The 20,950-nt window shown below is 42.8% G+C and overlaps 1 protein-coding gene across 1 annotated transcript in view; it reads right to left on the bottom strand.

Moving 5' to 3' along the window:
- Positions 1-20,950, bottom strand: part of PIK3C2G (phosphatidylinositol-4-phosphate 3-kinase catalytic subunit type 2 gamma) — a 227,113-nt gene that overhangs the window by 12,932 nt on the left and 193,231 nt on the right. Inside the window, exon 33 of the mRNA XM_054167841.1 lies at positions 9,666-9,760. Within this exon, the coding sequence (XP_054023816.1) occupies positions 9,666-9,760 (95 nt within the window). The remainder of the gene's footprint in view (positions 1-9,665; positions 9,761-20,950) is intronic.

The raw sequence follows: 20,950 nt of genomic DNA on the forward strand, positions 1-20,950 counted from the left end.
TCTTTTCTTCCCCAAGATTTAATTTCCTGGACATTTTCAAATCACACTTGCTTTCTTCCTCTTCTTCAATGAAAAAAAACATAAAATAAAAGCCAGGCTTTAGAAAGGCTCCAATTTCAGCTACTACTCCCAAATAAAAAGTTAAAGAAATTACAAGTTGTTCACTTGGTTCTGTAGCTTTAAATCTCAAGTTTTTTTCTGTCCTGTACTCTTATGTGCACTGCTGTGAGAATCTAACTGCTACATGGTGAAAAATGGACTACAAAATAGCCCTGTTTAATATTGGGATATCCTTCCACCTTTAAAAATCATGTAATTATAGCAAATGGTTAGAGAAAACCTTCACTATAAAGTCAAATGCTTACATCTGAAGTGCAGATATGAGGCAGGTTTGATTATTACCCAATAAAGGAGGATTAGGGAAAAAAAACCCCACAGAAGAAATCATCCTTGCATCCCAGTAACCTACATAACTTATCAGCTGCCTGGTAAGAAATGTGGAAAAGCCATCGCCGCTGCTGTGTTGTCTTTCACCCTCTCTGAGTCCTCATGTGACTTTTCAGTGAAAGGCTAAGCTCTGCCTTTGTAAGCTGCAGCTTAATTAGCAAAACCAGCCTCTGACTTAGATAACATCCCCTGGGATAATTCTAAATTTAAAGAGCTGAGAAAAAAAATCAACACTAGGACAATGATATTGCAAAGCAAGACGATCCTTCAAAACCAGATTAATGGGGTAGGTAAACCTTCAGGACAAAGAGGATTGCAATGTCGATGGGAGGTCATGTAGCTACTTGGTAAATACTAACTGAAGACCCTTCCTTGTTTTTCCTTTGAGCTCTGCATATCCCAAAACATTCACAGATTCATTGATTCATACTATGGTTTAGGTTGGAAGAGACCTTGAAGGTCCCCCCTGCCAGACCTGGTTGCTCAAGGCCTCATCCAACCCAGCCTTGAACACCTCCAGGGAGGAGGCAACCACGACCTCCTTGGGTAACCTTTTCCAGTGTCTCAACACCCTCACTGTAAACACTGCACACCTTTATTCTACTTTGCTACTAAGCTTTTAGTTTTCCTGTCACAAAATAGATGCCAATTGCTTCAAAGAAAATTTAAAATAGAAACCACACTTGCAGTAATTAAATAATCATTAGAAAAGAAAATAATCCACTACATCACTATATTACTGTAGTTAAGTCATTTTAACTCTTTTTAAAAAAATATAGATGAAAGAAATGTAGCTTCAGTCATACTTTATATAATGTTAGGATAGGATAGGATAGGATAGGATAGGATAGGATAGGATAGGATAGGATAGGATAGGATAGGATAGGATAGGACAGAACAAAACAAAACAGGTTGGAAAGAGACCTTTGAGATCATTGTGTCCAATCTATCATCCAACACCATCTAATCAACTAAACCATGGCCCCAAGCACCCCATTAAGTCTCTTCTTAAACACCTCCAGTGATGGTGACTCCACCACTTCCCCGAGCAGCACATTCTGATGGGCAATCACTCTGTCTATGAAGAATTTCTTCCTAACACCCAGCCTAGACCTCCCCTGGCACAGCTTGAGACTGTGTCCGCTTGTTCTGGTGCTGGTTGCCTGGGAGAAGAGACCAGCCCCCACATGTCTACAATCTCCTTTCAGGTAGCTGTAGAGAGCAAGAAGGTCTGCCCTGAGCCTCCTCTTCTCCAGGCTAAGCAACCCCAGCTCCCTCAACCTCTCCTCATGTTATTCTACAGCTAAGCCTTGTTGGTGCAGCACATAGAATGCAGAGCACAGATTTCATGAACAAGTCCCTAAAGCTTTTATTCCAGAATCACCACCAAGGCTGTAAGGAACCTAAATTCCATTGCTTTCAACATTGTTGTGCATGGAACACTTAAATTTCAAATGAATATTTAGTTGTGGAGTCTATGATACTGGCTGACACAGTTTGGACTCTTAGAAACACAGGTCCCAAAACTACTTCTCTGGAATAAAGCAGAGGGGAGAAAAAAAAAGAAAGACAAATCCCCATTTGCCTTTTCTATTGAAATCAATCAAGATTAACACCATTGCTGCCTGTTTGTGTGGGAAGAAAATAAGCCTTTGAAAAAAGGAACACAAGTAAATTCAGTTGTTTTATGTCTCATCTTATTGTGACATACGTATTGTTTTCTCTCCTTGTCTAGGCAGGAACAATAAGTGAATATCAAAATGCATTAAGAAAATAGTGGCACTGTTGTGCATGCCTTCCCCTTGTACTAGTTTTCTTCCCAATTTCTTAATCAAAGAAATCTACATACCCCTGATCCAGACTGCTTTTAATTTCTGTACCAAGTTCCCTTCACTTTTCTTTGGATTCTTCTCTGGCTTGCCATCTCCCTTTGTAAGAAAACATTTCAATATATGATGCATGTGTTAATTACCTATCATTATTTCTATCTGTTTAACGTCCTAAATAATTTCTCTTGAACCTTCTCCCTTGAATATTTGCACAATTGACTTGTGTTCTTGTTCATCTCTTCTTAACTAAGTTTTTGTAACAATAAATCAATCCCAAAGAATCAATCATTCCCAAGTAAACCTACTGAGAACTGCTATTTGAACTTGTATTGCAGTCTTTAAGAGACTCCTGAGTGAAATGTTTTCCTATCAAAGCCTTCTCAAGATGGACTACTTTCTTTCTGCACCATGACTGGCCTTTCTCATTGGCATCTCTCATAGTAACAGCTTGTCTCACTATTTGCTTATTTTATCTTCACATTACTGTGGGATATGGATCTATTCTTCTTGGAGGAAACACTTCTCATTTGTACAAGCTGGTTGTAGGGTTCTGGAAATTACTTTTGTTTTGATTTTCCTTTGTCTCCACTCTTCTTTTTAATGCTTTCTTCATTTGCAACCAGTGGAAAAGTTAATTTATGTTCCCCTTTGTCTCCCAGGTCACTGATATCATCACACAGAGCTTGCTGTTTGTGGTTCATTTGTTGTTGGTGGTTCTGGGTTTGTTTTGTTTTGTTTTTCTTATCCAGCACACATCAGCTGTGTAAGGAATCAGTTGTTTAAAAATCAGCAGTGAGAATCTAGAGCTGAGGCAGAACTGCATCTGTGACAGAATAACAGTGTTTAACAAGAAAGAATAACACAAATTTCTGTACAACATGTTTGTCAAACACCTTTCATAACAAATGTGTTGGGATCCAATAGTGAGCCCCGTGCCACAAGAACAGATCTCATCTGTTCCCAGTTGAAACTACTGCTGAATACTAGTACCCTTTGTTTATAGATGTTCAGTTAATTTTCAGTTCAAGAGAGAACAGAGCCTATCTAAGCTCATTTGCATTCATTTCTAAAGTCAATGCTTTTTCTATGAATATAAAATTAAATCCAAATTCTTTATAAGCTAGAGTTAGCATGAGAGGTTTCTTTCCAAGGCTTTGTATTCAGTTTTTCTGTGCCAGTCTAGGGAGAATGTAATCTGAATGTGCTACTTCCCTCTATCAGCTAAGGTGTTGATATCACTCTGTCACTGATGCTTTCTGAATAACTTTTTTTCCAGCTCAGCAAGGTGTTTTAGACTTGTTTTCTATCCTGTATGACTAACCAGGCTTGGTCTACCTATGAGGCTTCGTCCCAGTCCCAGTTGGCTGATCCATGGACCACAGCAAAGCAAGCAGAATACATTCATGATATTCTGAAAGGATAATGTGGCTTTGTATTTAATTGGCAGGTATAGTGTTGCTGACAGGCAATGTATTTCCCAATTAAATCTGCATTAATGACATCCATAAAATGTAGAAGTTAGTGAGACCATGAAAGCAGTGAGGAGAAACAACTAAGACAGAACAAAAATCCTCATCTCTTACCCACATCAAGCCAGAGACAAAACCCAGTAAAGGTAGAGGAGCATCTACCTGTACTTCCCATGGGCAACTTCCTCACAGTCCTGCACCTCCAGAGTCAGAAGTAGATTTCATCTTTGTGGTTTAAGGAAAGCTTGGCTCTTACCTTTTTTTCCCAACACATTTAAGTTATCACATCTCACAAATATTTTTGGAAGCAATTTGTACTCAGATGATGTAGGACATGAAATGGAAAGAGGCTGTAAGTCTGTGTAAGCCTAAAGCTGATTACTAATTCATCACCCACATATCAGCTATCCCAGAATCATTAATCACCAAGAGTAGTACATGGCAGCTTCAGAGCTTTTATAAAAGGAAAGCTGGAAGTACTTTGGGAAAGTACTGTAGGAGTTTATTTTTCTTCCAGCAAATTTCCCCCCTATAAAATTGGTTCCGAATTCATCACCCACACATGCTTTCCTGAATTCTAGTAACATTTTACATTTTATTGGCATGAGGCTCAGAATAAGTTGGCTTTATTCCTCCTCCCCACTGCCCCTGAGGAGTTATTCTGTCCACAAGAAGTTACAGGCAAAATTCTCAACAGCAAGGATTGAAAGTTTAGCTGCCTATCTAGAAAAACAGGGCATGCCTGAAGTCATGGTAATGAAGTTAGCAGACAAAGCAGACTTCCTTCTGCGTGAACACTGAACCACTGTTCCCTTCTGCTTCTCTCTGAAACAGGAAAAGAAATATATTAGCCAAGCTTTTCTGAACTCCAGAAATGGCTATACTTTGCCTCTGGTCTTTTTGAGTGGATGAGCAAGCCCAGCAGTGCAGCAGTAGGTAGCCTGGCTGTTTCTGGCTGTGCAGTGCTAAGCCAGCCCATAGTCTGCTCTGTGTAGTATCTGGTATGGGCTTGATATCCCTCATTCTCTATGCTGGTTGATATACACGAAAGGAACTGTATTTGAGCATTTCAAGTTCAAAAACCTGTGCGTCTTTCATTTTTCATAAATCCACCTCCACAGCTTCTATGGAGATCCAGGAGTCTATATTTTTAAGGTAGGCTCCCAGGCTTTCTTCCTAGCACTCCCCCTGTGCTGCTATTCCTGCCCGCTGCTGATTTTCTGGGTATTGTGCTGCCACAGCTGAACTGTTCTTGATCTTAGCTAGTAAGTTCTTTCACACACCAAAACAAACCTCCTTCAGGACTTCTGCATCTTCCTGCTAAAACCACTTAGTGCACTTTGCCAGGTACTGTGTTTGCAGAAGCAGTCCTCCTTGTCTCATCCCTTTCTGCTGCCACACCCTTCATGACTCCAGAGGCAGTCTCCCGGTCTCTCATTGTGGCCTCTCTAGTTTTCATCCCTGTGCAAAGGCTTCTATCTACCCCTCCTTCACTTGTTACCTGTGTTGCCTACGCATAAAGTGTCCTGCGTTGCACTGACTGCATCTAGGTGGAGTAAGTAATGTCCCAAGAGGCTGATTTAAAAGTATGTAATAAATGTGTTTGGAAAATTGCATTTTATTAGCATTGTGGCTTTTGTATGCTTGACAGTTGAAGGGAAAGGGTTTTTTTCCCAGAACAGTCTTTGTGATGCAAATCAAATCATGAGCAGCAACACTGAGTCTGATGTGAGTCACCTGACTGACAGAACCTCAGGATTCCAAAGGAACTGTGAATTCCTGAGGAAAATCTAAAGACTGAAACATTGTTAGGAGCTTATAAATATCTAACAGAACTCATCTTCATTACTCACCTACAGTCTTAAACTGTATACAAACATCTGCAACCTGACTTAACATCTCTCTGTTCAAACCTTTCTTTCAGCTGCATTGCTGGTCTAGCTGCAAGTGTTTGCTAAGTGAAAAAATAGAGCTATGCTACACAGGAGGTTAGGATACATTAATGGTCCTTTCCAGTCACAAAAGCCATAAGGCTTTTGATCCCTCACAGCAAACTCCTGGCCAAGCTGTCAGCCCATGGCTTGGACAGCAGCACTCTGCACTGGGTTAGGAACTGGCTGAAGGCTGAGCCCAGAGAGTGGTGGTGAATGGTGCCACATCCAGCTGGCATCCAGTCACCAGTGGCATCCCCCCAGGGATCAGTGCTGGGCCCCATCCTGTTCAATATCTTTATTGATGATCTGGATGAGAGGATGGGGTCCATCATCAGTAAATTTGCAGATGACACCAAGTTAGGAGCAGGTGCTGATCTGTTAGAGGATAGAAGGGCTCTTCAGAAGGACCTTAACAGGCTGGACAGATGGGCAGAGTCCAACATGATGGCATTCAACAAGTCCAAGTGCTGGGTGTTGAACTTTGGTCCCAATAACCCCATGCAGTGCTACAGGCTGGGGTCAGAGTGGCTGGAGAGCAGCCAAACAGAAAGGGACCTGGTGGGACTGATTGACAGCCAGCTGAACATGAGCCATTAGTGTACCCAGGTGGTCAAGAAGGCCAATGGCATCCTGGCCTGTATCAGGAACAGTGTGGCCAGCAGGAGCAGAGAAGTCATTGTGCCCCTGTACTCAGCACTGGTTAGGCCACACCTTGAGTCCTGTGTCCAGTTCTGGGCTCCTCAATTTTAGAAGGACATTGAGACATTGTCCAGAGAAGGGCAAGGAGGCTGGGGAGAGGTCTCAAGCAAAAGCCCTGTAAGGAGAGGCTGAGGGAGCTGGGGTTTTTCAACCTGGAGAAGAGAAGACTCAAGGGAGACTTTACTGCTCTCTATAACTACCTGTAAGGAGGTTGTAGCCAGGTGAGTGTTTGTCTCTTCTCCCAGGCAACAAGCACCAAGTCTCAAGCTGCACCAGGGGAAGTTTAGGCTCAAGGTGAGGAGAAAGTTCTTCACAGAAGGACTTACTTGCCATTGGAATGTGCTGCCCAGGGTGGTGGTGGAGTCTCCATCCCTGGAGGTGTTCAAAAAGGATTGGATGTGGCACTTGGTGCCATGGTTTAGTCAAGTGGTCTGTGGTGACAGGTTGGACTTGATGATCTTTGAGGTCTCTTCCAACCTTGTTAATTCTATGACTCTACGATTTTTGACGTATTTTTGATAGAGTTTTCTTCAAGCAGGGCTTGCTTTCATAACACATGACTGAAATGTTGAGGAGAAGAAAATAGAGAGGACATTCTGAAACAGACCTGGGGATGACTGACTGCATCAATCTGCAGCAAATTTGGCACATGTGGATGCATCAGGTCAAAAGTGCCTGCACTCCACACATACACCCACAGAAAAGAGTTCTCTGGCAGGTCTGCACCAGACCAATGCTCTCTAAACTGCTGTAGCATGTTTTTTGTCTGTGACATCCCACGTGAATAGGGCTACCCTCATGAAAAAAACTCTGCAAAGCTATAGCATTGCACTCTTTTGACTTGATCCTTTAAAAAAGCTTTTTTTTGTCACTTGACCATGGCTATATACAACACCACCTCCTTAAGGATTCTCCTGTGTGTTGTATATTAATACAGGATTTGCACAGCAGGACCTAGATCTCCTATTAAAGCCCCTAAAAAGTAAACTGACACAAATAGGAAATAAAATTTATTTCCCCGGATCCAAAGCCTCCATCTATTGTAATTCCTGTCACTCCTGTGAAGCTACATTGGGGATTAATTTGGACCAGTACAATTATTTTCACATCTGAACACATCATAAAATCTCTATAAAGAGATAAATTAAATGGGGAAGAGCAGTACAAAATTTATTTACTATAAATAATGACATAAAGCAAGACAGCAAAGTGATCTCTGCACAGATGAACCACTAAAATGTAATTAGTGAGACGCTGCAGAAGACTGAATATACCTGAAATAGCTTTAACATGTCTTGAGGAAGACAGGATCTTGGATTTTAAAATCCCTGTTCTGCTGAACAAATGAAAAAAGGGAAAAGAGGAGATCATGTCAGAGAGATTGATTTATATGACTGGAAACCTGAGAAGATTGTTAATGGAATGAAGAACCTTTTGGTCATAGATTGTTAGTCTGAAGACAGCCTGGTGTCCCAGCACCCCAACACACAGATATTCCACAGTTCAGATCAGAAGACAATGGATGGATGGCCAGATGGAAGGAAGGAACAGGAAGCCCAGGATTTAAACACTTGATTGTCTAAGTTAGACTGCTAAAGCAGTGACCTTATTTTCAAGTCATGAATCACTGCTAGTCATACTGAATTGGACTACAGCAATAAGAGTTCTTTGCAAACTGACTAGAATTGATTTAAGTCACTTAGTACTTTCAAAAGCTAGACAACTTTGTAAAGTTGTGTTGTCCCTTTCCATAATGAAATGAACTGAATCCTGGATTTTCTTTTTGCTACACACCCCTATCTGCACTCTAATTTATTTTCATTGAATTAAGTGCTGGAACTTCCTAAGTTAAAGAACAATGTTAGGAGCCTACAGGCTAGGAGAAAAACCGTTGCCAACATCTGTAGCTCTGTTTGTGTGTGTCTCCACATCACATACCTGAACTCAGTGAGCATCATCAGCATGGTAGTCACTTGACTATCCCCCTCTCACCAACAGAACTTTACCAGAAGCTTATCGAGGTCACTTACCTTTTAAAAGCACAAGAAAGACAGAAAGAAAGAAAGAAAGAAAAAGAGGGTCTTATACTATATCCTGAAGGTAAAGTTTGTATAAATTGGACCTGTCATCAAAGGCTGATCTCACTTGTCAAGGTAGCACACAGGGAACAAGACAGGTCTCCTAGGACAGAGACTTACTGGATGTTATACACCAGACTGAACATGTTTGAATTGCAAATCAGAAGCCAGAGCAGTCAACAGAGAACACTTGGAGCTCTGTAAGCCTCATGTCTCATGCAACTAACAAAACTTTCAGCCTCATTCTATTACTGAATTGCTCTCACATAAGCTCCTGAGTTTGACCCCATTTAGGGATGCAGGAGGCACTGGTGTATGCAATGAGAACCTGCAACAGTTAGTAAACACTTTAATCTCCTAGCCAAACAAAGATAGTTTTGAATCTCTTTGCTGCTACCATTATCTGAAACTTGAGCAACTGGGAATTCATGAGCACATCCAGGCTGCAAAACTCATTGTGAAACAGCAGACATGCTGCCTCTGCTGGGAGATCACACATGGCACCAGCTAGGTCTCTCAAGATACCCTCATCAGCCTGTTTCACCTGTCTTGTGAGATGGGAGCTCTGCTGGCTTCCTCCTCTCAGAGTCTGGCTCCAGAACACACAACATTTACCACTTAGCCTTGTGACTGAGTGCAGGTTACAAAGCTCCACAAATGACATAGCATCTTAAAATACATCACTTTGTCCCTCTGCTGAGCTCTTCCCTGCTCATAGAGCAGTCATGCTGGACTTGAAAGAGATGCATGGATAATCAATCAATAATGCCAGGCTGACATCCTACAAAAAGTCTTGCTCTGCATGATGCCTTATGTCTGACTGGTATCAAAATGTGTCAGCTAAAAGGATCAAAATAGTCATAAAATTTGGGTTTTTTTGATGTGATGAGCCACATACCACTGCCAACCTTTAGGGAAACCCAGTTTCTGTATGTGTCCCATACCTGTAACCATACTGAGCGAGCTCAAAGGAATAAAGCAAACATTAAATGATGGCAGAAGAGCATCATAGTCACAGATAGATAGTCACAGATTCAACCACGTTGGAAAAGACCTCAGAGATCAACAAGTCCAACGTATCACCTAATACCTAACACCTCATCATCATGTTGAGTTAAAATTTACCTCAGAAAGGCTGTTTTGAGGATCAGTGTTTTCACAGTACTCTGCAAATCCAAGGACTTAATAGATTATGAGCAAAATACTCACAATGTTCCTCATGTGCTTCAACATTATTGTCAGACAGGTGCTCTCATAGGAGATGACTAACTGTACTCCAGGCTTGTGATCACTTGACTGAGGACCTACAAAAGGCCAGACAGTTGGATTTGTTAAGTCAACAAGTCAGTGGAAGTACCTCTGCAAAACGTTGCAGTGCACATGAACATCAAAACAACCTATTGTGTGCTTAAATCAGGGACGACATCAGAAAACGAGGAGAAGCAGTGTGATCAAAGCAAGTGGTCTGGCGTAGGGGGCTTGTTTTCTTTCCTCTTTATACATTGACTGTAGGACTTTTTTTGTTTTCTGATTGCCATCAATATGAATTTCAGGGGGAAATTTATGCTTGAGTAACACATAACTGGGGGAGGGTTTGCAATCATTGTTGACACTAGTCAGTATCGTTGCAATTGTGAATGGCTAAAAGCAGTGAAATTGGGGGTTTTGGTGGGGTTTTCTGGTTGTTGTTTTGTTTGTTTCCTGAAGAGAGGAAAGGAAAGAAGAGAGGAAAGGAAAGAAGAGAGGAAAGGAAAGAAGAGAGGAAAGGAAAGAAGAGAGGAAAGGAAAGAAGAGAGGAAAGGAAAGAAGAGAGGAAAGGAAAGAAGAGAGGAAAGGAAAGAAGAGAGGAAAGGAAAGAAGAGAGGAAAGGAAAGAAGAGAGGAAAGGAAAGAAGAGAGGAAAGGAAAGAAGAGAGGAAAGGAAAGAAGAGAGGAAAGGAAAGAAGAGAGGAAAGGAAAGAAGAGAGGAAAGGAAAGAAGAGAGGAAAGGAAAGAAGAGAGGAAAGGAAAGAAGAGAGGAAAGGAAAGAAGAGAGGAAAGGAAAGAAGAGAGGAAAGGAAGGAATGGAAAATGAAAACAAGAACAAATTTCCAGACCAGTTCCCAAACACCTGTTGCAGAAATAACATCTATATAAGTTCTCCCCTCCTTATTCTGTATTTTTCCCTTGTTCCAGGCTGGTTTTCATCCAGCTCATTGCTTTCATAGATTTTTCTACTAGGATGCATTTACAGAATTTGATTCTGTTCCCACTAAAAAAAAAAACACAACAAAACAATTTCATTTTACAAGCAGGAAAGATCAGTCTCATAACATGGAAGAAATGACTAAGCATATCTAGTGCTTTCTGCTGGAGGAATTGAGCCAGCTACCTTCTCTGCCAAAAAGGTGTGTCCTTGAAGTTGGGTAAGGAATGTGGCTTACCTGACTAACAGAGACAGCACAGAAAATCCAGATGGCTTTTAACACAGTACACCAGGTACTGGTGAACACAAAAACCTCTCCTTGATATCTATCTGACTTTATTTTGCAGTGTTAAGCCTGAGCAGAGTGGACATGAGAAGTTTCCTGCACCACTTGATCTGAGACCCAGGGTTCTTCCCACAAGGTCATCATCAGAGAGAGTCCAGACATTGCCTGTGTGAACTAGCATGATTTTACATATGCAAACAGGATTTCATTTGATTTGACCTAAACTCCATACAACCAGTATTATATATTTATTACAACTGGTAAAATAAGAACTCAATCCGGCTAACCTTATGACAAATCAGTAATCTCTCATCAGCTGGGCTCTGTGCTGACCATTTCCCCAGTAAAGAAGTAGCTGACCTGGAGACCTCAGAAAAGTCCCACTCCCCTGCATGCACATTGGGATTAGCCTTAAACCCTCCACATGGTGAGATAATGACTTGAGACAAAACAACATAGTTGCAATCAATTCTTTAAACAGAAACATAACTGTTAAGAAGTGGAAGGAATGAGAAAATGTAATGAGAATGAAAGAACTGCCATCCCATGTGGGGGTTATGCACTAGCAAGGGAAGGCTTTCTAGAGTATCAGGACTGTTCATCCTTAATAGCAAGCAGGATTCCCACATCTTCCTTTCAGCCTCAGTAGAGATCTCTGCACTCTTTGTCGTGATCTTGCTCTCTCTTTCCCACGTGTGCACCAGAGCTCTTACAACCAGGGTTGTAAGAGAAAGAAATCCAACTCCTCCTCCTCAGCCTTTACTCCATTGCCCAGCAGAGGTGGTAGCAGAGGGGAAGTTATAATCAATAAGCCATATTGAATAGTCTAGACTAGACTAGACCAGACCAGACCAGGTTGGAAGAGACCTTTGAGATCATCGAGTGCAACCTATCACCCAAAACCATCTAATCAACTAAACCATGGCACCAAGCAACCCATCCAGTCTCTTCCTAAACACCTCCAGTGATGGTGACTCCACCACCTCCCTGGGCAGCACATTCCAATGACCAATGACTCTCTCTGTGAAGAACTTTCTCCTCACCTCGAGTCTAAACTTCCCCTGGCACAGCTTGAGACTGTGTCCTCTTGCTCTGTCACTGGTTGCCTGGGAGAAGAGACCAACCTCTGCCTGTCTACAGCCTCCCTTAAGGTAGTTGTAGACAGCAATAAGGTCTCCCCTGAGCCTCCTCTTCTCCAGACGAAACAACCCCAGCTCCCTCAGCCTCTCCTCACAGGGCTGTGCTCCAAACCCCTCCCCAGCTTTGTTGCCCTTCTCTGGACACATTCCAGCAACTCAACATCTTTCCTAAACTGAGGGGCCCAGAACTGGACACAGGACTCAAGGTGTGGCCTAACCAGTGCTGAGTACAGGGGCAGAATGACCTCCCTGCTCCTGCTGGCCACACTATTCCTGATCCAGGCCAGGATGCCATTGGCCTTCTTGGCTGTGTTTTTCTGGAGAAATCAAATGTGCGACCTCTGGAGTGAGCAGAGGCTAAAATAACTGTTAAGCAGGTAGAATTACAGTAGTGTCACAGACTGTTGACAGCCAGAGAGCTAGCATGATTGCCACTTATGCCAAGGAAAGGAACTCAGACAAATTAAACCCAGCACAATGTGTACATAAAACTGTCACAATGCATATTTTACATGCAGTCTGGATATCAATGCTTCTCAGTTTCTGATGTTTGTACTGGAATTTTAGAATATGAATTCCTCTCCAATTTCTTCCCTTTGGAGACTGTAGAAATACATTTTTAATCACATCCTAATTAGAGAAGGGCCTGAAAAAGACTCTTGAAGTACTGAAAACTTATGAAGAAATTACTAAGCTGGGAGTTAGAAGACAGAGGCACAGTTCTTCATTTGTTATTCTGCTTTGTGATCTTAGACAAATTGCCCAGCCAGAATGGACCTTATTTAATTTCTTGCTCTATGCAAAGAAGAGCAGGGAGGGATAGGGGCAGGAAAACCCCATGAAGCAGTCCATGCTGAGGTTTTCTCAGGGTAATGACAACACAATTGGTTCTTCCCCCCACCACACAAAGCCATTTTACCATCTTTTTGGGTTTTTTTAAGCTGTGGGGCCTTTTTCCTTTAACATTGCAACAGGGAAGGTAGAATCCCAGAGTACTACAGACAGTGTCAGACAAGGGGAGTCGTGTTTTAACGTAAGGGCACGATTTGCTTTGCAGGGCTCTGTTAATTTTGTGAACTGCAGTGGTGCATTCTGAGCAGCTCAGGAAGAGCACAAACCTCAGAGGCTAAATTACATCACTAGAATTCAGCTGAACACTGCACCCTGTCTCTCCTAACAGCACTAAAGAGTAATGCAGGGGAATAAAAGCTCTAAAGTGTGCATATGGAACAGGTCATCTTGAGTGCAATCACACAGCACTTACAGGATGGCCAAGGGATCAAGCCCAGCCAGCATGGATTTAGGAAGGGCAGGTCGTGACCAACCTGATCACCTTCTATGATCAGGTGACTGCCTGGGGGATGTGGGGCAGGCTGTGGATGTAGTCTACCTGCACTTCAGCAAGGCCTTTGACACTGTCCCCCACAGCAAACTCCCGGCCAAGCTGTCAGCTCATGGCTTGGACAGCAGCACTCTGTGCTGGGTTAGGAACTGGATGGAGTGCTGAGCCCAGAGAGTGATAGTGAATGGTGCCACATCCAGCTGGCAGCCAGGCACCAGTGGTGCTCCCCAGGGATCAGTGCTGGGGCCCATCCTGTTCAATATCTTTATTGATGATCTGGATGAGAGGATGGGGTCCATCATCAGTAAATTTGCAGATGACACCAAACTAGGGGCAGGTGTTGATCTGTTAGACAGTAGAAGGGTTCTGCAGAGGGACCTTAACAGGCTGGACAGAGCCCAAGGGCATGAGATTGAACACATCTAAGTGCTGGGTTCTACACATTGGCCACAATAACCCCATGCAGTGCTACAGGCTGGGGTCAGAGTGGCTGGAGGGCAGCCAGGCAGAGAGGGACCTGGAGGTAACTGGATGATAGTAGGCTGAAAATGAGCCAGCAGTGTGCCCAGGTGGCCAAGAAGGCCAATGGCATCCTGGCCTTTATCAGGAACAGTGTGGCCAGCAGGAGCAGAGAAGTCATTGTGCCCCTGTGCTCAGCACTGGTTAGGTCACACCTTGAATCCTGTGTCCAGTTCTGAGCCCCTCAGTTTAGGAAAGCTACTGAGTTGTTCAAACGTGTCCAGAGAAGGGCAACAAAGCTGGTAAGGGGTCTGGAGTACAGCCCCGTGGGGAGAGGCTGAGTGAGCTGGGGTTGCTTAGCCTGGAGAAAAGGAGGCTCAGGGGAGACCTTACTGCCATCTACAACTACCTGAAGGGAGGTTGTAGCCAGGTGGGGGTTGGTCTCTTCTCCCAGGCAACCAGCACCAGAACAAGAGGACACAGTCTCAAGCCACACTAGGGAAGGTTCAGGCTGGCTGCCCAGGGAGGTGGTAGAGTCACCGCCACTGGAAGCGTTTAAAAATTTAGAGACTGGATGAGGCACTTGGTGCCATGGTTTAGTTGCTTAGATGGTGTTGGGTGATAGGTTGGACTCAATTTTAAAGGTCTCTTCCAACCTGGTTAATTCTGTATGAAGGATGGGTATTCACTTGTCATAATGTCCCTTTCTCAGTGACTCTTTCTGTAGAGAAGTGTGACTGGATTCCCAAGCCAGCTTGAACTCTTTTTTCCCCTCTGCATTTACCAGCATGAAACATAACCACAAGGGAGAAGATGCAGTCTTCTCCTGTCTGTTCTTTATGAAATTTGTCTTGTGATTCATAAGAAGTGATTCTCACTTTCCACCCTGCCCCTCTTCCTGAAGGCTTCCTGTTCAGAGTTGATTGATAAGTGAATGCATTTTCCAGATATGCTTTATTGCTTTTTTTCCCTCCTTTCCTTATTTCTGAAAGGAAGCAGTGAGGGGGAAGAAATGGTCTGTAAATGAGGCACAACAGCAGAGATTTATTGAATGATGAGAGCAGACTCAAGGGGCCCTCCAGGTAAAAATAGTGTCATTAGCATAATATCATATGACTAAACAGCTCCTGCTCCACCACCATTTTTGCACCTATCCCAGAGCCTGGGGCAAAGACCCTTACCAGCCAAGATACTACACAGAGGAGCTCAGCCCCAGTAAGGAGGCCCAGACAGCACCCATGGATGATACTGGAGGAGTCATCAATCATTGCCCTACCTAACCGGGGGGCCACCAGGCCCCCCGGCCTTTGTTGTCACCACCACCATCACCCAGTGTGCACCACAGGCACTCACCAGTGATGAGAGGAGGATCCCTCAGCCCTGATGGGCTCAGCTTGGGGCTTCTGCCTTTCCTGGGGGGGATTATAAAGGGGAGTGGGTGGGGAGGGCCAAGTGGCCACACCTGGGGCAGGAGGAGACTCCAACAGAGACCAGGTGCTCTGGGTTTTGAGGGGGAAAAAGGGGGAAAATGGGGCAGGTGAGGGACTTTCAGGGTGTCAGGTATTGATAGGACATGGGGGAATGGGAAAAAAATAGAAATGGGTAGATTCAGATTGGATGTTGGATGGTTTGCCCAGGGAGGTGGTAGAAGCCCCAACTCTGGCAGTTTTTAAGGCCAGGCTGGATGTGGCTCTGGGCAACCTGATCTAGTGTGAGGTGTCCCTGCCTATGGGACACCCATGGCAGGGTGGTTGGAACTGGATGATCCTTGAGGTCCTCTCCAACCCCAACAATTCTATGATTCTAAAACAATTTTGCAGTTTAGGCTGGATGTTAGGAAGACATTCTTCACAGAAAGAGTGATTGGCCACTGGAATGGGCTGCCCAGGGAGGTGGTGGAGTCACCGTCCCTGGGAGTGGTTAAAATAACACTGGATGAGGCACTTAGTGCCAGGGTTAGTTGATTAGATGGTGTTAGGTTGTACTTGATGATCTTGAAGGTCTTTTCCAACCTGGTTAATTCTGTGATTCTGCTTGCACTGAATTGAAGAAGTTCCCTGTGGGAGCTGGTGTTTTAATTTATAAAAATCCAAATCTAAATAAGTTTATAAGCAAGATGAAAATAATGAAGAACATAGGAGGAGGGAAATGTATTTCTGATTGAGCAGGCAAAAGGAAGTCTGAAACAGATACTATGGATTATGGGCATGGCTATTACTAAAAGATTTGCTCTTGCCATGTAATAGATTGAGCAGCAATGGAAACTAAAAAGAAAAAAATCAAAGAAAGATAAAGAAAAAAAATAACAGTGCAGTCAATCTGATAAACACAGAAGAAACTTCTGTCACTTGTATTTCATACTAGAAGTCAGTTATACTGCTAGCAAGGCTCAGCTGTTATATTTTAGATTTTCCCAGACTCAGTGCTAAATTATAGTGTCTTTGAAGCCTAGGTGATTTCAGCTTCAAATGACAATAAAATACACACACAGAGTAATTACTTCCAGTCTATCCAGCTTGGGCAGATGGACTTGAGCTCAGGCTCTGCATTTTTAGGAACTGTCATGCTCTATTTGCACTCCATTATAGGCAAAGACCAAATGCTAGGCTGTTGTAGATAGAGGACGAAGTTCCACTGACTTCAGCTGAAGGAAGATTTCCCTCCCAGGGATTAATTCTTTGCTCACTGGTGTCAATGCAAAAGCTGTCAAATACCAAACAAGGACCCTGGAGCACTCACTCTATATGACTTATGCCTGTGTGCACAGCACTCTGCAGTGGAAACACAGCCAACAGCCCCTACTGCAGCAAACCTCACTCTGCCAGTTCCTAGTCTCTTTTATTAAGGAACATGAACGCTAGAAAACTGAGAGACCTTTCCCCTTTTTGAATGACAAATTTAAGTTGATTAGAATTCAAATGTCTACAGAAGGTGGAATGACCTTATAAGTACTCTGCTGTTCTTTTCTTTACCTAGATGGTCTTTCCTAGCATGTTGGAGAGCTACCACCTCTAATTCTACCATTTGTGCAATGATTGAATTAGCAGCATTTTAAAGCAAGCCCTGCATTACACTTTGCACAGTGCATGAGAAATGCAAACAGTGAGGAGGATGCTGGGCTGACAAACTGACAAGTCAGTGATTAAATAATACACTGCATTTCACATGTGGACTGCAATGTGAAAGCACTCACTGACACTACCATTAGGGAGTTAAGTATTTGTCAGTAGTCTAGATCCTCTAGATATTTTCTTCTTGGTTTACAGCCTGTTTTGGATATCTGGCACCAAAGGATATTTGAACCCATTTGGTTTTCCAGAGCCAAGCTTGAACTCCCCAAGCCAATCATGTGCCTGCTTTAGCTACAGCTTGGGTTTGTGAGCCTCCAATACGCCCAACCTCAAAAAGTCAGCTGTAAATACATTAACTGTCTCCTTGTCTTTGTCCCAAAAGCCAGCAAGAGGTGCTTGTGGCCAGCAAAACAGCCTACATGCAACTGAAGTAGGAACACAACTTGTGGCAAAAGCTTTACATCGAGAATGAATAACTGCAGCAGATCAAAACACCATGTGATGAGCAAAATAGCTCAGTGTCCTCAAGTACTGTTTATGAGGTCAGTGATTCTGCATGGGGAAGTATACAATGTGATAGCCTTTTTGGAAACCCTGGATCTCCAGTTTCTCTGCTGCTCCAAAAGAACAGAAGCCCCCTGGAGTGCACAGCGTTAATCAAATACGTCACAGGGTTGTGCGCCGTTATAACCGACAGCGAAGCCTTCATGATTCCATACCTTTCTCAAACCAGCCTGAATTATCTGAATTATTAATATTTTCAGGAGACACCAACCCAAGAGAAGAAAAATAAACAATACTGATATAAAAATGGTTTTGATAGATGTTCTTTCTTCTTTTCTTTGAAGGGCCTTTATAAAAGGCTGCCTGTAAAGTAATTCCTGAGGTCTTCTCTCGAGTGAGCTTGGTGTAATGAAATGCTGACAGTATTCGGTATAATTCAGAATTCACACCACTGGGAGTACTGAATCACTACTCATGTCAAAGTAAATTTAGCAGTGATTTTTAATCTCTTCATTGCTGGGAGCACAGTACAAATTCATAAATTTTAATTTTTATTTTACTTTAGTAAGTGTAATTACCTACAACGTTTATAAATGAAAGCAGCGTAAGAGAAAGACGCTCCCTTGATCAATATTCATAACCTGCTTCTACTGGGCATTCAGTTTATATTATATTGATCCTGACTAAGAGGCAGATGATTTGCTTGTGTAAAGGCTGAGAGAGGAATCACCAGATTCATGGGAAATTATAGCCCATATTAACCTTGAGTTATTCTTCAAGGTAGGCAAAAAAAGTAGAAGCCCATATAAGCTCCTAAAGCAAAGAAAGCTGGCAGGAGAAGGATGTATTTTTTTCTCCCTAGAATTAGTCTCTCTTGCCATCCTAGTGAACTCAATCACTGGCCTGGCTAGGGCATTGGAAACACATGGAAGCAAAGAGGGTTATCAGGAGAAGCCAGCATGGATTTACTACAGGGAAATCAGGTTTGACTAATCTGATAGCCTTCCATGATGGTGTGACTGAATGGGTAGATGCAGGCAGTGCAGTGGTGGTTGTCTCCCTTTCTCTGATAGCTGAGCTAGCTCATTAAAGCTAAGCCCACCTACTTCCACAGCTCACCAGGTGTAAGCCCTTCCTCGCTACCCAGGAGTGCCTTGCCTAGGCAATTCAGCCCACTATTCTTGTTTTCTGTTTTGACAGAGTCTGAAGTTTAGGTTCTGTAAATTGGGTCTTGATTTGGACCTTGTATGCTATCGGCATTGTATCAATGAACGACAGCAACAAATTTTCTAAGACAAAGGGAGGTGAGTTTTTGGGAGAGTGGGGTTTTGTTTGCTTGGTTTTGTGGTTAGTTTTGCTTTTTTTCCTTCCTGTGTTAAAAATGGGCTGCCCTCAGTCTGGAACTGAGCTCTCCAAACTTTGAAAGTTAGAGTTCCTGAGTAGGAAAAAAAAATAATCCCTCTGTAACTGTACTGCTTGGGGCCAGAGACATTAATGACCCCTGGTCAGCTCGTGACCTTCACTTCCACTCTCTGTATACTGAACATGTAGATTGGTTTACCTGTCAGGCAGCTTTTATCAAACATCCACTGAACACCTTCTCACCTCTGTTTCTTTATTCTCCTCTCTGGTTTTGATGTCATTAATAACAAAAAAATAAAGGTCTTATTCTTCAGACTACATTGGCTTGGGACACCACTGTAGGAATTATGAGGCTGTAAGTTATTGAACAACTTTATTACAGACAGAGTTCATGTGTTTGCATAAGGCTTTTGCACCCAGATTCTCTGTCATAATTAGACAACTAAATATTAGTGGGGCGTCAAAATGCACACTCTCACTTGTTTACATCTCTGGTGAAAGAGTCCACAGAGAGAGGCAGCCAACAGACCCAGACTACATGTTGTATTTGCACTCTGGTTTGGATTCTCTGTGACAAGACTTAGCCTTGTATAATCCTAACACCTAGGACATCTTTGCATTACCTCCTTGCTCTTTTCTAAAAGTTATAACAACCATTAGTAATTTCCAATAGTCATAATGGATTTAATATGATAATGGCATGTCCTAATCAAATAAGCTCTACACAAGGGGAATCTTCCAAAGGCTGAGAAGTCAGAATGGGATTAATTTTGTTCTGATGGATTAGAAAAAAAATGGTGCCAGCAAAAGAGAAAATGAAGCCCTTGTCTGCAGGGAGATTACATTAACTTAATGGACATGCAAACTAAATGTGCAGGGATACTTGCACTTCATTCTGAAATGTGGGTAACTGGTGATCTTGGAAACTCTCCTACCACCTGGAGCACATACTGTTGTGGTGAGAATGCAGCTGCAAGCTTCTTCATGAGCTTTTGTTTTGCCTAAAAACTGACTATGGAAGATTATGTTCAGTGCTGTGGAAGACAATGAACGTTCACTGTTGACATTTTGTGTTTTATACTTTGGGTCTTAGTGCTGTAATGCCAGAGATTAGATTCAATTAGGTTCTGGGCAGACGATGGAAACTGGTTAAGTATTTAGACAGGCTAAAGGAACAATGCAGGATCTCATTTAGTAAGAAGTTAATTAACATTAAAAATGCATGCCATGACATTAACATAATGTTCTGTTATTTACCTGCACCACTTATTACAAGAATGATTCTAGAACTTGTCCCTAACTGTCATAGAATGGTTTGGGTTGAAAGGGACCTCCAGAGGTCATCTGGTCCAACCCCTTCGGCAGTCAGCAGGGACATCCTCAACTAGATCAGGATGCCTAGAGCCCTGTTGAGGCTCAGATTGAATAACTCCACGGACAGGGCCCCAACCAGCTCCCTGAGCAACCTATTCCAGTGTTCCATTACTCTTATGGTAAACAACTTGTTCCTAACATCCGGACTAAATCTGCTCTTCTCTCATTTGAAGCCATTGCCTCTCATCCTGTCACTGCAGGCTTTTGTAAACAGTCTCTCTCCATGCTTCTTGTAGGCCCCCTTCAGGTACTGTAAGGCTGCTATTAGGTCTCCCCGGTGTCTCCTCTTCTTCAGGCTGAACACCCCCAGCCTGTGCTCACAGCAGAGGTGCTCTAACCCCCTGATCATTTTCATGGCCCTCCTCTGGACCTGCTGCAACAGGTTTCTTCCCTTGCCCAAGCATAAATTGTGCGCTGTCATGACTCAGATACTTTCTTCCAGATTCTTCTCTAAAGATTTTGTTTTGTAATTCCAGAACCCTCCCACAGCTTATGTAAATAAAATTTTAGGTTGCATATGGGTATGTTCATTTAAAAATAAATTAAAACAAGGCTGAGGAGAATATATCAAAGTGACAACCCCCCAGAACCACAAGTTACATTACTGTCACATTTTCAGAGACCTTGAGAAATCAGGAATTACTTGTTGGTATCTTCCTAATAAAAAAAAACCCAAATCCAAAAAGCAAACAAACAAAACCAACCAAACCAAAACAAACCCCCAAACAAACCAACCAAGCAGGCAAACAAACACCACCCCACCTAAATCATAG

Source organism: Dryobates pubescens, chromosome 15, assembly GCF_014839835.1.
Source record: "Dryobates pubescens isolate bDryPub1 chromosome 15, bDryPub1.pri, whole genome shotgun sequence".
NCBI lineage: Eukaryota > Metazoa > Chordata > Aves > Piciformes > Picidae > Dryobates > Dryobates pubescens.